Below are 18,054 nucleotides of genomic sequence, written 5' to 3'. Positions count from 1 at the left end.
GTCTGGGAAATCCACATTATCGACCCAGGCCCGGATGGCAAAATGAAATATAAATTACATGTAGTATATTGTTTAGCTTGTACAATTACGACAATCCCATTAATTGTAATAAGACTAAACTGTATAAAGATATAATGCTATGATTTCTCTGCTTTTCTTCCTTGAAATGGAAACGTTCAGTATATGACACTGTGCACATGTGTGTAATAAACCAGACAGACGGTGAACTCTCAATTCATTCTTTAATTACATTTTTTAAAAAGTGCTGCTTGGTAAAGAACATAACATTTCTTTGAGGATCCTCAAATTAAAAAATTTAAAAGGGAAAATAAACCAAAATAATTTATGATACAACAAAAATATTTACATAAAATAGTTTTTATTTTACAAAATCTGTACAATATTTAAACCACAAAAAAAATAAAAAATAACCACAATACAGGCCAGACAGCAGCCAGGTGGAGGTAGGTTTATAGATGCTAAGAAAAAATATATCTGCTGTCTTGTTAAAACCTTGACGCTTCTTCAGAAGGCAGTTAACGTCAGAGGACATCTTTTGAAAGAGGATTGGAGACATTTGGAAGAAAAAGGCCAAGAAGGCGAAGCCATGAGGTGGAGGAAGACAAAGTTTTAACCAGACAGCGACAGAATCAAATCACCGAAACAAAGAGTCCTGAACGAACACCTGTTTTCTCATTATTTCTACCAAGCTGTTCAAGTACACTCAGTCCGGAGGAGGAAGAACTCTATTCATAAAAACAGGATGCATCTTAAGACATTTGACACAAATGAGCAAACACTTTGCCACCTGCGCATTTCATTACAAAACAGCACGTTCATTGATAACATTGGCAATAATTGATATTCGGGATAAAATGGCATTCCGTTAAATATTCAACCCCCATTATTGAAAATTTCAAACTTCAGATCCAGCCCATGGTACAAGTTCAACAAAACACCCGATATTAAACAAATACAACCGGTTCCTGGTGAACACATACAGCCTTAAGTTTAATGTTTTACCTCTTGACATCATTACTCTGTCAGCAGCGGTTTGGTTACCATGTGATCAAAGCCACGTTTGACTGGGCACAAAGTGGCGCCATTGGAGGTCGTCCAACTTGAACAACAGGGGAATGTTGGTCAAAGTCAGTGGCCCCCGCTGATGTAACACCGGGTTCAAAGGAGGTCTTGCAGTGGACAGAAAATCTCTTTCCCTGTAAACCTCGATATTCTCATGATCACAGATGGAGACACAATCTCAAAATATTTTTAATTTCCAGCAGTTGTCATCAACGAGGGCCACAGAAGAACATTGAATCCATTTCCACTGGATAATGGTTGTATAAAAGATAAAAAATCTTGACCGTTTTTTTTATTAACTGACACTTGGCAAAATGGCTACTCTACACAACTAAATGTCACAGTATTGCCGCTGTTGCAACTTCCCCCAATCAGAACCATTAAATAATCTGCCAGGACACGGTCAGACGAGCACGAATCAAAATGTTATATAGAGCTGTTCTGTCCCGACTTTGGCTAATTTGCTACGACGGCACGACTCGCGGTTCAGTTCACGTTCCGGTTCAGCCGCCTCAAAACCTGAATGAAGTTTAAATATGGCTAAGTCCAAGTCTGAACAATTCATTATTGACAAACAGTTAAATACAAAAACCTAGTTCCATTTCGAGAGAACACACACGCGCGCACGCTGAGGTGAGTGAACTGTTGGTGAACTGAACCGATGCTGTGCATTGTTATGTGTACAGTATCAAACCTGGTCACTACAGGATAGTCATTAACACACATTAACCTGATAACAGAGTGGTGTTGGGCCCAAGGGTCCGCCTGAGGCCAGACAGGGCTGAACGCACACTGAACAACCTCATTCCTGAACGGAAAAATTGAATTAGCATTAGAACTGGAATTTAAGTGGAAGTGACGGTCGACCAAATAACTCCGGAGCCACCAACACACACACCGGTTAGAGTGGAGGGATCACTGGTTAGTATGGCTATAAGACATCCTGAAAACACAATATTCAAGTTTCATTCAACTACTCAGCTGCTGTGGCTTCCAGTTATTTGACCCAACAGACACTTATCACTTGTGCCATCTTACACCTGCCAAAGTAAAAAACACTCCACAACATACGGACACGATTAGAAAAGATTTCATCTTTGCCTTTCAGCGTGCGTCCAGCCACACTTAAAAAAATAAAATATCTGCTTGCTCTTTCCTCGTTTCGGCTTTAAGAGAAAGAAAAACCCATCCTACGTTCTACAACAGTCAGCAGTCAAGGCATGAGAATGATCAACTCTGAGGCAATGAGTGTGTTGCGTCTGTCCAAGGCAACAGTGAGTCCACACAGCCCGGACCCATTGTTGCCATAAAGTATTTGAAATGTGAAACTTTGTGCGCTCTTTTCAGCATGACACGCCCTCCTTTATCGCCGCCCTCTTTGTACAAAGTCTGTTCCCCCCCCTCCCCACACACACTGTCTGTAAATGGTGGTCTGCCCATGGTCCATTAGCTGTGGAGCCTTTCCAGCCTGGCTTTTAGCTCTTCCTGTTTGTCTCTCAGTTTGTCCCTCTTGGATTGCAGCCTGTGGCCCTGGTCCTCCAGGTTGTAGATACAGTCTCTGGCCTTCTTCAGGATCACGACCTTGGAGGCCTTGTCATTGTGCGACAGCTCCGGCACGTTGTCGCGCAGGCGCATGAAGCAGTTCTTAAGCTCGTTGCGCCGCTGCCTCTCCATCACGTTGTGAGTCCGTCGCCGCTCCTCCTCGTCCTCAGTCTCCGCTGAGTTCCTGGGCGAGTGGTGGTACCGCGACGAGGACGACGATGAGGAGGAGCTGCGAGAAGAGTGGTGGAAACGCGAAGAGCTTTCGCTCCCTCTCGAGCGCTTGTTGGACGAGGACGAAGAGGATGGGGGCGGTGAGGCGGGGCAGGGCGCAGCGTAGTTATGTTGCAGCTGGATCTCAATATGGTGGCGTTGAAGAGCCCGTTTCTCCTCTTCGTGCCTCTGATGGCGGGTAGATAGCTCCGCCAATGGGGGCCGAGGGGAGGGGCTGGAGGAACAGCGGACGACCGTCACCACGTCAATCTCTTCTTCTGTTTGGGGGGAGATAAGAGAAACTTGGGTTAGATTCTGGCGTTGTGGTAAATCTGCTCTGTGGGGGTGTGACGACATGTCAGACGCACTGACACCAAAACAAGAGTGTAGACACTGTACACAGCACAACATGAGGGACCGGTTCAGTGTATAGCTGCAGTGAAAATATACCTCTACTGTAAACACACGTAATCGTTTGCAAGGTGACTCAAGATTACACCAACAGTTCAGTGTATAAACACCAGTTTCAGTGTTTCTACTGAAATTGGAGCACGAAAACATAACTGCTTATGTAATGAAGAAAGGAAGTATAACAGAAAAACATGCATCCAGAAAAAGGGCTTACATTATTTAAAGTGAATAAATATTAACAATGGTTCATAAAAGAAATGCCATTCTGCCACTTCCTCTCTGATTTATAGCCAGGGATGCCACAGGGCTGGAGTCGGTAAAATGACTCATTAGGAAGTTAATGGCCGAAGCCACAACCGTTACTGCCACAACTGTTACCGCTGCACATGAGTCACTCACACACACGCCCTCAGTCAATTATCTCTTATAAAACCTCTCATCTACTGGTGTCAGTCAACAGCCTAAACCCCGCCCATGCTCCCCCGGCATCCTCGAGTCACAAAGGCTCCTGCAGATTACAGGTGGGCGTTCTGGTCCAGATAAGCTGAGAGCAAAGAACAATTTGGGCTTAGTGCCACTAAACATTAACAGTGATTTATCAATGAAATGCATGTGGAGGTGTTCTGGGCGAGGTCTGTTTATACTGATAAGATGCAGACTAACGAGGCAGGAATGAGATTAAAGTCTGATCCAACTATCAGCACTGAAACGTAAATAAAACTTAATCTTTGCAAAAATGCAGCATTTCGTTACAAATCTGATCCTAAGTGCATCACCACTTATCACCAATACATCCAGGCTAAACTTTTACCAGAGTAAAAGTACAAAGAGAAGAAGTTCGGAACTCACCAGAGTCACTGGATGAATAATTGGACAGCTCGCCACCAGTTGATCCGTAGTCCGATGTGGCCTCGCTGGGCTCCTGAGCGTCCATCAGGTTCTGGCAGTCCAGTGTGGAGCCAGCTATCTCCTCAAAGATGCTGGTGTCGATGTCAGACAGCAGGGGGCTGGAGCCGAGCACGGTGGAGACCAGCTTCTCCTCCAGGCTCTTGTCTGCTGTCAGGCACTGCCACAGGCAGTCCTCGTTGTTCTCCTCCAGAGGGGAGCAGGGCTGGCTCGTCTCGCCCTCCTTCTCTCCAGCATCGGAGTGGAAGAAGTCGCAGTTCCAGGTGAGCTGCATGTCGTGGTCCTCCAGCAGGATGTCCGACACATAGCTCAGCTGGTCCTCCTTGGACAGGGGCTTGCTGCTGCCCACTCCGGCCTTCATGGGAGGGGACTGGGGGGGAGTCGGCAGAGACTGGAGGTCCTTCATCAAACTCTGGCAGAACTCGTCGTCAAAGAGCAGCGGCTCTGTGTAAAGCCAGTCCTGCGACTGAGCGAAGCTTTGCAACATGTTTGCAGAATCTGAGAATAATAATAAAAAGGAAAAGTACAATCAGAGAGGTGGACCAGCTGTAGAGTTTAAATCCAGGAGCTCAGCGCAGACCCCTCGAGTGCAGCAGGGTTAATCACATCAGCAGCACGCGTAGTCGGTTAAAGCAGCTCCTCCACACTGAGACCCAACAGGGACTGAGCCCCTTTTAAATGTGTTTACATCAGTGTCCCCGCCCCACGGCCCCACGGGAGGAGGCTCATATATCACTGTGAAGAGTAACACCCCCCCTCCGCCTGTGACATCACAGGAACAGCTGGGGCCACAAAAACTTTACACCTCTTTTCCACAATTTACATTTCCCCCCTTCTCTTAAAGTTAAAGGAAACACCCACAAGGGGAGCAAGGCTTTGTGATGACAGGGAAACAACACTGCTAAAGAAAAGAGATGGGGGGGGCCTCTATCTTCCTCCTCTTATAAAACCTCTGGTGTTGCTTCACACACATATGACCAAGCAGTTAAACTTCACTGCAGGGAACAAACACACACAACCAGCCAAAGTAAATAAACTGCTTTAATCAACACAAATTACAATTTAAAAAAGTCATTACGCACGACGACAGTTAATATTTGGGATATACAGGATTTTTTGCAGCCGTTAAAAAAAAAAATTAAAAAAAAAAAAAAATCATGCAAAAGTTCACATTGCAAAACGCAGACAAACTGATTAATGTTTAAAATCCACAGAGCAGCGGGTGGAGGAGACAGAGAGTGGAGTCTATTTAGTGATGAGGGGAAAATCCCCTTACTGTTCCTATGGGGTGCAATGGAATGTGGATGTATAGCAGGAGAACAAAGCAGCAGTGTGTGTGTGTGTGTGTGTGTGTGTGTGTGTAGACTGTGCGTTTCTCCCATCACTGCCTGGGTAACCCGAGCCAAAACTTAAACACACACCAGCAAAATTAGGTAATTAACAGTGTTTTTGTAATGACACCCCCCCCCCACTGCCTCAACACTGAGCGACTGTTTAACGCAGCCGAACGCACAGGTTCGATTGACACTCGTGGAGACTGAGTACAGCTGCTCGGAAACACGAGTCTGGGCGAAGGGAATTTGAGAAAAAAAACAATTTTCTGAACGAGGTTTTGAACGCAGGTCCGCTTCAGCGCTACAGCTGCCGTCCGGTTGCATTGCCTGCATGTGCGTAAACCAGCCCTCGTTGAGCAGCTGCGTCAAATCCGGGCGAAAATTCCACAACTCACTCGTAAAACGGCTCGAAATGAAAAATGAACCTCGCAAAGTGGCGTCTCTGGGTGGCCGGGTGATTCCGCGTGGAAAAGAATCCAGTGGAAATTAATGTCACCGCACCAGAGAGGCGGAGGGGATGAACCCGCTGCAGGGGTCATTTAAACCCAGCATGGGCAGAGACACGCCGGGTCCCCACGTGAAACCCGCCCGCTCTCCCCAATGCACCATTTAAAACGACAACAACCGCAAACGCACAATCAACAAACAAACAAATTACCACACCAAAAATTTTTTTTTTAAATAAATCACAATTTAACATCAGCCCATGACGCACACGGTTAAGTTGTCCGGCATTAGAATTACGCACAGCTGCCTCACCTCCAAGTGTCCGTGCGGGGAGAAGAAGTCACAGCCACCGGGGAAAACCGAGTGCGATCCAGTAAAGTCCACCGGGAGCTACAACGTGGAGCCGGGGCTGTTCTCTACGCGTGTGAGGGCGAAGTCGTTGCGGGGAAACATCGCGTTTCGTCCGGCGCAGCCTCGGTCAGACACAGTGGGTGTGGCCCGGCGGCGGCGCACGCTTTATACGCCCACCGAGATCCGCCGGTGTGCCTCCGCGAAAAAATCGCGCCAAAACGCCAAAACCCCCGGCGGGTCGTTAACGGGAATCGAACCCACCGCGGGTAAATTCTCCGCCGGCTCGCGGGTCAAACGGGCGCTCGCGGGGGGAACCGGGACCGGTGGATTCACGGCAATCCCGCGGCGGAGTGCGGGTCTACGTGCGGAGGGATACGGAGTGACGCGGCGCACACGGGGATTCCTGGAAAATGGTGGCGGCAAAGTTAGGACAGAAACACACGTGGACCGAGAAGAGAAGCCGGCTGTCTGTCCGCCTGTCTGTCCGCCTGTCTGTCTGTCTGTCCGCCTGTCTGCCCCCCCCCCCCCCCCTCCCTAGGAACTCTGCGTAACGCGCGCAAAGAGCGTAGGTTGTTTACAGCTCATCGTTCAACAAGACGTATTCACGAAAAGAAGGACAAAGTGAAGCGGTGCGTTCAGGGTCAATGGTGCCCGTTGAAGTACATGTGTGATTCGTGGCGGAGAAACGTAAACTTAGTGGGTCATGGCTGAGGAATGTGGTGGTCACAGTGCAGTGTGAGTGTGTGTGTGTGGGGGTGTGTGTGTGTGTGTGTGTGGGGGGGGGGGGGGGGTTCTGAGGCATGTTCACGGCAGGGACCGGGCACGGGGAGCCCGTCTCGGCTTCACCTTTAACTGCAGTAATGTGCCGGAGGGACAGAAAGGGAGGCGTTCGCAGCCACGTTGGAATCTGTTGCAGGAGGATTTCACCGTCCATCCATCCCAGCTCCTCCCTCCCCACCATGCCACTACTACGACTACTACTACTACTACTACTACAACTACTGCTGCCGCTACTTACTACTACTACAATAAAAACTCACTCCATTTTCAGCCCATGCACAATATACAACTCCTCGGACCTATGTGCATATTATTTTGTATCTATTCATCTGCTCTGAACAGTTTATAGTCGTGAAGGCTCATGTAATATCTGTGCATACATTTTAAAATGTACTTTTTTCTGCTGCAAAACTTTCATTTACAGTTGCACAGGATCCTCTAACTTATGTGCGTGTGTATTTTGTATTGTTTTTGCAGTAAAAGGGTAATTTGTATAGTCTCGTGTTACCTATGTGTATATATACTTTTACTTATTTTCTTCCTATGAGAAGTTGACTTACAGTTGTATAGGATCCTCTAATCTATGCACATTTCTTTTATTTGTTTTACTTTGAAGTGTATTTTAAGTTTTTACATTGTGTCACCTTCACTCAAATGCTCTTTATAAACCCCAACGATATATAAAATAAATAACAACACTTTGAACGACAGGAAACATTAAAATAAGGGCTGTCGAATAAAATAAGAAAATACAAAAAAATGTAGATATAAAACATAGTTTGTCCATCGGGATGAATGAACTCCATAGGAGTCCCACTCGAATACCGCAGTCCACGCACACACACCTACGCACACACACACCCACGCACGCACACACACACGCTCACACAAGTCTCTTGAACAAATCACGTTACATAACGGACGGGGATACGCCGGTACACGTGCAGCCGCGCCGGCCAATCAGAGCGCGAGTCACGTGAGTTCTCAGCAGCACAAGGATCCTGTAACGGGGGGTGGATCTCACACACACGCACACACACACACACACACACGCGCGCGCGCGCACACACACACTTATATCCAGCTCTTTAAATACACACCCTCACCTATATTATTGCCTTTGATATTTAGCATGTGAGGGTTAGTAGGTCATCTGATAGTTAACCAATACATATATTGAGACAAACGCCACATAGCTTGTAATTAATTATTATTTTTGTATCTATTCTTGCAGTAATAACAATAATAACCCAAAGACCTGCTGCTGTATATTCTGTTAAAGTGGTCAAAATATGCCTGAAGTCTGGTCTATGTATGATATCAGGCTGGTGTATGAAGCTGCATCACAATCCTTTGTGTCCTCGTGCATGTAAATAAACTCTTTCTTTGTTTTTGTTGATCACTATGATCGATGCATGATGCGTTCGGCTCTCTCAGTAATAATCTCAGCCCGGTTGGACGTCTGTCCCCCTGCACGCTGGGTTTTGTTTTCACGCATCGACACAAAGGCAGGACGCAGCATCCTCCCACTGAACTGCACTGGGGGTTTTAAAAAACAGAAAATGTGCCGTTCCACATTTGGAGGCTGGGGTTTTGTGTGTGGAGCAGCTGACGTGGGGCGGATCACAGCAGCAGAGCAGAACAGGACATTCTGTAACAGCAGCGAAAAAAACCCCAGACAAAGAGGAGCATCAGTGAAGAAGTGGGTTAATGTGCCACCTACAGGACGAGTGGCAGACTGACTGACTGGATTCAGCCCTGAATACTAAACCTGCTGTCTGGCAGGGGGGGTGGGGGGTGGGGGACTCGCCGGTTTAGATTCTGACTAACTGCCGGGTTACATAACTCTCCAGCATGTCATTTGCCTGAGTTAACTTTCCAGAAACATCTCCACCATCTAGACTTACTGGGTCTTAAATTAGCCGCAGTTCCTGGTAGGAGACACTTAAATCGCTGCAGGCCACACACACATGGAATCTGACATTACGCTCATCAGTAATCGTTGGTGAACAAAGTAAAAGGAGCTTTTCAGACCTGGTATCAACATCCGTCCTGAATGAAAAGAGCATTTTCTCTCAGATTCAGGACAACGAGAGCATGTCAGTGGTTGATCTATTCATTTTTTAACACTGTTACATAACTTGTATACTTTGAAGTCAGCTCTCTGGATGCTGTGTGTTTCTGCTTTTTCACAAATTAAGTTTCTATCTGACAAATAAAGTAGTCAAATAAAACATTTTAAGGAAGCAGGGAGGCACTCTGAGTGTTTACAGCAGTAACATTGAAAGTATTCATATTGGACGATTGTGCGCTTCACGTTTTTTACACCAGATGCCAACAGCTCAATCCAAGAATTAGTGTTTAGTTGGAAAGTGATGGTGAGGCATTCTGGGAAGTGGAAAGACGACTGGCACGCCGGAGTTTGATGCAAAAGACCTGCAATTAATGTTGTTTTTACACCACAATCGTTTCCTGTAGCCTTCACAACACTGTACTTTCCACACACAGATACGTATTGCAGGGAGAAATGATTCTGAACATAACTCATGGTTTTGGCCGAATGGTCCAATATCCCAGTTGTTGTTGTACAGAAGAGCTTTGGTAACAGTCCTGCATATGAAACCTTGTCTGTGTGTGTTTTTCTGTCGTGGAAATAAGCAGCTGAAGAATGTGCAAAACACAGTTTGCATTAAAAACATTAGTTTAATGTTGTTTAAGCCCAAAGCTCATATTCTTAAAGTCAGGCCTATACGTGGTGGGTTTCAAACTGGGTGACGGCTGAAGTGTAACCGGAAACAATCATACACGGGAATCTTTTGCCAAGTTGTGAGCATTTACATTACAACTAAGGACCTGGGTTTGGAAAATGGCATTTTAACTGCTGTTTGTTTTCATGAGGCACATGTGAAATTCCCCTGATGGCAGTTACAGACCAAATGAGCCGGAACCAGCAGTTAGCGCCAGATCGGCTGCGGCACATGACAACGCGATTAGATTAAATACAAAGTCAAGAAAAGACAGACATTTCACCGGGGGACGAGAATGCCGCAAATTCCCACATATCTGAACGTAGCAGTGGCCACCGGTCACTTCCAATCGTTGCGAGCGAGGAGGCGAACACAACATTCGCTTTGTGTGGCGAGTCGTGGAGTCAAACTATGCTGAACTTTGACCTGCGATATTTGCTTTGCATTTGCATATGTGTCGAGGCACCGTCACACATACGGGAATGCGAAGCTAATATTGCGGGAACACATGAACCCTGTTAGGACCAGAGAGCAGATATAAAGGGAATGTACTTCCTCGTTTTTTTGGTCTTTCTAACCATAAATGTGTCCGTGGTTAGACTCCCACTGAACATGCATTATGGATGTCACTGTATTTGAGGTCAAAGTTAGTTGTAGTTTAACTTCCACTGCACGACTCGCTGGGAAATTAGAGAAGTGTAGAAAACTGTAGTTCACTCAGCAGCTTTCTGTATTCTGAGAAATGCTCTTATCCTTTTTTTTTAAGCTGTTCTGAACCCTGGACGTCGCCTCAGTTAGCTGCAGTAACTCCAGTAACTGGAACCAGTCATGTCTCTATTAGGATATCATCTTAACTGATTTACAGATTGTCTGTAACTTGATCAAACGATCGAACACCCAACACAGTCTGTTCCTCTGTGGCTCCTGCTCGGCTCTTCAGCGTCCTTTAGCTGCAATGGGAACTGGCCGAGTAGGTGAAAGGTTAATCAGCTGTTTGACTGAGTGACCGACTAACCGACTGACTGGTTGACTGGCCCAGTGAACTCTACGGCACAACAAAGCCCTCAGGACAAGTACACAGCCAAAACCACAGGGGGGAGAGACGGCGAGGGAATGGGATTACCAGTGTGTGTGTGAGTGTGTGTGTGTGTGTGTGTGTGTGTGTGTGTGTGTGTGTGTGTGTGTGTGTGAGTGTGTGTGTGTGGGTCCGCCGTGATCTCCTCCTTATTAGGACTCTTCATCCTGCAGTGTGCAGACAGACAGGCTGCAGCGGCTTTAATTAGAAAGAAGCACATACTGAATAAAGCTCGCTCTCTCTCTCTCTCACACTCACACACGCACACACAGACACACACACACACACACACACACACACACACACACACACACACACACAGCACTGAAAGAGGGTGGTTCTCAAACTCTGGTAAGAGGACTGGTTCTGGATCAGACATCTCTTATTATTACATTTTACTACCATTATATTTCATTTTACTATTGTAATTTATTTACCATATTGCACCAGAGCCACCAGCCTGGACTGTTGACACAAGGTCGGCTCGGTCCATGGATCCATCTGCAGCCTCGGCAGAAAAACCCAAACTTCTACTGCCCAGGTTTGGTGCAGCCCATCGACGGTGTAGAACAATCGCCATAGAAAGTGAAGTCAATGTGTGAAACCAGGACTTTATGGTCTCAATGTCTAGTTTCAGGTCTTTTTTCAACACAGCGGGATGTTCATTTAGTTTAAATATGATCCAATACAGAGTAAAACAGACGATAAAGCAGCGTAAGCATTGAGGTGTGGGTACCATGTAATTGACCCCCCCCCCCCACCCCCCCTGCGCCTCTAAATATGGCTCCTTCTGGTTTCAACAAACCAAACCAATATACCAAAGTCAAGGCTTCAAGTTAGACGTGACGGTGGCTGCCGCTCAGATCTCAGCAACACGGTCTCGTCCACCTCGAGGTTTCGCTCATCCGGATCCTCTCTGCTCACCACAGTTGTAAAGCGTGGTTCTCTGAGTTACCGTAGCTTTTCTCTCAGCTCCAAAGAGTCTGACCACTTTCCTCGGACCTCTGTCATCAACAAGGCGTTTCCTCCTGCAGGGTTTATCCTCACGCTGGATGGGTTTTTTTCTTCACAGTTCTGAGTAAAACCTCTGGAGACTGTTGTGCATGGAAATCCCAGGAGATCATCAGTTTCAGAAACCAACACCAACAATCAGGCCGCAGTCAGAATCACTCTGGTCCCATGTTAGATGTGAGCATTAAATGAAGCTCCTGTCTGCCCAGTGATGTACAGGTGTTCCTAATAAAGTGCTCAGTGAGTGCTTTTTAAATAATAATGACCAATAGCTCATCCATCTTTATTTAATCTATGTTTATCTTGCATAGTTGATGGTAATATATCAAGAGTGGAATGTTCTGCAGCCAATAATGGATATTTTCATCCTGTCTTCTTTTCCACGTTAAAGACCACAAGCTCAAAGGCTTTTGAGTTGTGTTGAAATGTGCGTTTAATTACGTGAACGTATTTCAGACCGCTTCTTAAAGGGGAAACACATGGAAAAGGTTCAGTCGTACGTAACTTGGTCTTTTTATTGACAGAATATTGAGCTTTGAAGTCAGACGGGGAAAGAAAGAAGAGGTTTTAACAGAATTCATTTGAGGTGGATCACGGAATGTTTCGTGACTTTCTTGAATATTGCCTTTTCTCCAAATTTTCCCAGAGAATAATTCATGGATCTTGGTTTATTTGAATTTAAAGGGACTGTTCGGCCTTGTTGGAGGTTTGAGCACTGAGTGACATTCTAATTTGATATTTATTAAATCTATTAATATAATTCAGTTATCCGTTGTCCTCTTGGGAATATTAATCCCCATCTGAATTAACTGTGCCGTCATGTGCTCCTCAGAAGGTACATGGATTATTTGCACGTTAATCATAATATTTGTTTCCGTTGGCTAAAAGGTCGACGTTGTTTAGAGCTGATTGTAAAATTCTGTTAATCGATCTAAAAATGATGAAGTCAGCAACTCTGGAACTTTTTCTCAGACTTTGAGTAGTTTTTTCCGACTTGAGAAGACATTCATGGGAATTATCAGATTTTTCCGACACCATAAAGGACTGGTTCTGCTGCAGAGGTACAGTTTTCCTCCAGGGGTTAGAGTTCAGTGATTTGATAATATGGAAATATGAGAAAAGAAAAAGGAAAGTGTGTGGGACAAAAGGTGACGGAGAGAAAGAGACATGTCGCCGTCTTCCCCTCATTCCTCTGTAATTACAGCTCTCGTAGTATCACCACAGGATCTGACCGAACTGTAATGACAGACCCACACACACACTGCTCCTCTCTAAATGTTAGTGCTGTCATGTTTGGGGGAGTGTATAAATTTGTCCTGACAGAAATCATCCTCCCACACACAGGCAGCGAAGCGTTTTATGTTTCCAGGTCGTTTTCTAATAAACAGAAGAAGACGACCGGGGCTTGTACCATCACCGCTGAAAAACTGGGGGGAAACAAGCGCCACCCAAAATCTCACAAAGGTCCTGAACAACTGTCACGATTCAGCTCTGTAGAGAGAGAGAACACAGAGGAGAGACCACACACACACGAGCAGGAGCCGAAAATAGAAATGCCAAGTACAAATGAAAGTGAGGAGAGGGTTTTATGGCTCATCAGTGCTGCTTGGGAAGCAGATATTTGAGGATGTGGTGCGGCACAGCATTCAGCCCAGATATAACCAAACCAGAGCGCAGGAGACACATGAGGGCACATGATGGTGGAGCATGTGGAGTTAATTCTCCCTGACGACCTTCAACCTGCGTCCACTGAGAGTCGTCAGGCAGAATTAGCTCCACCTGACAGAGGGAGGCTGAAGGAGAAGGAGAGCTCAGCTGTCCGCCCAAAGAATTCAAACCCTGAACCTTCACAGAATCAGCTGTGAAAAGTGTGAGAGGCAGCAAGTGCTCCTAAGTGCTTCAGGGAGTAGGTTCCAGGATCCTCTTAAGTTAATAATTCATTGGATGGCATCATTATGCAAACATAAAAAAAAATTGTAAGGACAAGTAACAACACACTCAGCATCCGGTTCGGTTGCTCTTTCCAAGCTTGTGTGTTTATTACTACGTTTGGTTTGTTTATCTTTGTCACAACGCTATGAACTGTGGGTAATTCCCTGTCAGCACAGTTACACAAAAACTGCTGAACAGATTTCCACTAAACTCGGTAGAAGGTCACGAACATGGGCAAAGAAAGAACTCATTCAATTTGGAGGCAGATCCAGGATTTTACTTTCACTTTCTTTAACATTGCACCATCAGGCTTTTCTATTTTTACAGTTTTTTTTACCAATTTGATTAATAATTCAAGGATCTTGATGAAAAATCCGGGAAAAAAGTGAATAAAGTTAGACACAATTTCACGTGTTCTCAAGAAATAAAATCGACCACGAAAGAGAATGAATTCCATTGTCTCGGCCTATTTCTAAAACAATATATATGGAGCTTTAATACAAATTGACCCCAAAACCAGTCAATGACTATTGTTTCAGAGCAAAGAATCATTCTCTGCCAACACAATGTCAATATCTGGACATTATGTTGCCATCATATCACCACACAAACACCAGCCTGAGCCAAAGACCTACAGCCGACCACCAGCAGCCGGTTTCTAAAGGGCTGGAGTTGGGTCGGGTGGAGTTTTTCCTACGAGGATTTTGAAAGGAAGCGAACGTCTGTCTGACCTCAGTCAGCTGCTGGAAGACGAAGAGAGAGAGGGAGGCAACCATGAAGCATTCCTTCTGGAACAGCCTCCGTGTGGTGTGTGTGTGTGTCAGCTACTTGGTGGTAATCATCAAAGGGAGTAACCACAGCTTTGCCAGGAACATGTAAAAGTGCATCCTGCTGTACTTTCTCCAGGGCTGCGTGTGTGTGTAGACGAGGTATTACTCATGTTGTGGGGACCTGCAAATCCTCATCATGTAAATCATTATATTTTAAGATGAAAACATGTTTTAAGTTTAGAGCAAAGGATTGGGAGTCAGAGTAAGTGACCGGGAAATGAATGTAAGTCAATGTAATGTCCTCTGAAGTCAGGGAGACGTGTGTGTTTTCTCACATTTGTTCTTTTATTGACTGAGCCCTGAACACCACCCTCTGGGAGAATGTGGCGGTTTGTCTCTGTGGTCATTTCCTCTCATCTTTCTTTAGTCATTTTTACGTCCATGAGGTCTTTTTTTGTGTCTTTTAACTAAATTTACTTTCTAAAGTCTCATTAGCAGAGTTCTGTGTCTATAAATCAATGAATATTCATATTAATCAGATAAGAGGCCCTGATGACCTGTTGGGCCCCTGGGCCTCCTCTCTCTTCCCTGTGTGTAATCACTGTATTGTAATGTTACTGCCATTTAAACTTCACACTTAGACACACAATGCTTTTCTTTTATGTCTATTTCTTGTCGAGATGTTTCACCACAAGGTTTAAAAATAGTTTTCAGCTCTGAGCAGCTTCGTATCCCCTGTTTCATGGGAACGCCCACATTTAATGGGACATTCTGTCATAATGTTAATGCACAGTTCAAGTCCTGTGATCACAGTTCAAGTCCTGTGATCACAGTTCAAGTCCTGTGATCACCCCGCAGGCTCAGATCCATGTGATGATTTCCTCAATGAAGACTCGACACAGTGCCGTGAGCGGTGTCGCCTCAAGGCAACACGTCTCCAGGTTTGAGTCCCAGTTTGTCTGGTGCCTGCTCCTTTTCATCGTGTACCTGCTAATTCTGGTGTAAAAGAGGTTTTACTAACAAATATTCTCTGTTCATCCAAAGTCTGATGTTCATGCAGCGTTCCATCACAGCTCGGAGCTCGTAATGACATCACACCCAAATAACCCGAGTTCACAGCGTTCCAGTTGCACAGGAGCAGTGTTTACGTTAGCCAGCGAGCCATTGTTTGCAAAACCAGTTCTTGATAACGCCTTCCGCACACAGACAGTAATTGGACAGTGCTGTGTGTCCTCACTTTTAATGACAGTAGTATTTATAAACTGTAAACACTACAGGTTTCACTACTGTTACTACATCGTGCAGCCGTCTCTGATTTCGAAGTCGGGGGTGGTGAGGCTCCTCCGGCTTTCCGAGTCGAAATTTCTAGAATTATTATTAATTTGATTAATCTGCTGTTAAAAATAGTAAAAATAGGGATAATGCTCCACTTATCCCTGAGTCATTTACGGTATTAATTTAATAAAAAAATAAATGAATGGAATTAGTGAACCGACGTCATCAGTAATTAATGCTGGGAGCCACAGACGCAGCGGGACAGTCAGACGTTAATAAAAGGTTTGAGTCTGACCATTTGAATTTTGACATGAAATTAATAACATTTATTTGTTATAAGTCAACTTTGTGTTGATCTGAACTGAATCAAACACGGTAACTGAATACTTCAGTTTAAAGACTCAGAGCCTCCTAACTCTGACTGGAAGAGTTCAAGTCCTGGAGCTTCATCAGCTGATCTGAGAACAGAAATAAACTGTAAAATATTTCACACACACATATTTAAGTGCAAATTCCCATGTGTGTGCGTGGTGAGGGATGCCATGCATAGACACATTGTTCTGCATGCATGTATTCATAAGGACAAAGGAGTGTGTGTGTGTGTGTGTGTGTGTGTGTGTGTGTGTGTGTGTGTGTGTGTGTGTGTGCGTGTGTGTGTGTGACAGACAGTACAGGAAAGGAAAGGAGAGGTCAATGTGAAGTCAACATCCTTCTTTTACTTGTAGCTGATTGGAAATGTAAGTTTTAAGTTCGGTGCAGGTTTAACGGAGTTACTTAAAAGAGACGTCTAGTCGATATGTAATCTTTGTATGCATTCGCTCTAAGGAGGCATACAAACGAAAAGAGGAGTGGATCAAGGATGGACCCCTGAGGGACACCGCAGTGATTATTCCATAATATTCCATAACCATTATTCCAAGCTGAAACTTTGTTTTGGCAAAAGTTGATGCGGATTTTCTTCAAGCTTGGCAATTAACTGAAATTGTGAAGGAAACATTTTGTGCTCCAACAGTGTTAACAGGTCTTTGTATGTAACAGAGTATTTACACACAATATCTCAATTCTTCGTCACTGTCTTTCCTTGTCAGACACATTTGCACATATGATGCTCCATTATTTTCCTTCTTTTTTTTTTTTTACATCATTTTAATAAATGAACAACTTATAATTTACATGGAAACTGGAAATTCAAAAAGGCGAGACCTGCTGTAACTATGACATCATCAAATAACAGCTAATTTGTAAATTTGTGGAAACCTCCTGCTGCAGGAAACAGTTTAATATGTGTTTCAACAGAGGAAATCAGTTGCTTGTGTGTGTGTGTGTGTGTGTGTGTGTGTGTGTGTGTGCGCGTGTGTGTGTGTAATCAGTTGCCTGCTGTGTCAGGACAGATAAGTGAATCCTGTCTGACAATCAATGGAAAACAGAAACACACTGTTCATCTCCAGAGTGCTATCAGTACCAACATGCTGCTGCTGCCACACACACACACACACACACACACACACACACACACACACACACACACACACACACATACACACACACACACACACACACACACACCAGACACAAGCTCATTGATAAAAAGCCTGATAGTATGGTGCAACACAAGCATCTGATCACACACAAACACACACTATCACTTCACTGCACACACACACACACACAACCCATTTCCTTTTGCTTGCATCACACATGCACACACACACACACACACACACACACACACACACACACACACACACACACACACACACACACACACACTTTAATGCCCGCCTTCTTGTCAGATGATATAAACGTTAGAGAAAGTGTTTTTTCTTCAGAAGCACACACCCAACTAACGCACACACACACACACCCAACTAACACACACACACACCCAACTAACACACACCCAACCAACCAACACACACACACACACACACACACACACACACACACACACACACACACACACACGCACACACACACTATAAAACTCCATAATAAAAAAAACAACTGATTCCTGTGTAAAGCTCAAGCTACACCTGTAACCATAGTAACCAAGATGGCAGCTGTGGCGGCGATCAGTCTGGATGCCTAAATAAATCGATAGACAAACACAAAGCCTCCATGCCGCCACGGCTCCCATCGCATTGATGCATTTTTGGCAGCGTCTCGGATACTAAGCAACA

General features: G+C 45.0%; 1 protein-coding gene across 1 annotated transcript; it reads right to left on the bottom strand.

The window, feature by feature from the left end:
* Window positions 1–1,822: 1,822 nt before the first annotated feature.
* On the bottom strand, window positions 1,823–6,658 carry mych (myelocytomatosis oncogene homolog). The gene is made up of 3 exons (XM_034585611.1): window positions 6,246–6,658; window positions 4,096–4,650; window positions 1,823–3,113 (listed from the first exon to the last, which is right to left on the bottom strand). Exons 2-3 carry the CDS (start codon window positions 4,637–4,639, stop codon window positions 2,530–2,532), a joined length of 1,128 nt encoding a protein of 375 aa, XP_034441502.1. The 5' UTR covers window positions 4,640–4,650; window positions 6,246–6,658; the 3' UTR covers window positions 1,823–2,529.
* Window positions 6,659–18,054: the final 11,396 nt, after the last annotated feature.

Source organism: Hippoglossus hippoglossus, chromosome 5, assembly GCF_009819705.1.
Source record: "Hippoglossus hippoglossus isolate fHipHip1 chromosome 5, fHipHip1.pri, whole genome shotgun sequence".
Lineage (NCBI taxonomy): Eukaryota > Metazoa > Chordata > Actinopteri > Pleuronectiformes > Pleuronectidae > Hippoglossus > Hippoglossus hippoglossus.
The sequence above is the reverse complement of the archived record's forward strand: the minus strand, read 5'-3'. Positions and strand labels throughout refer to the sequence as shown.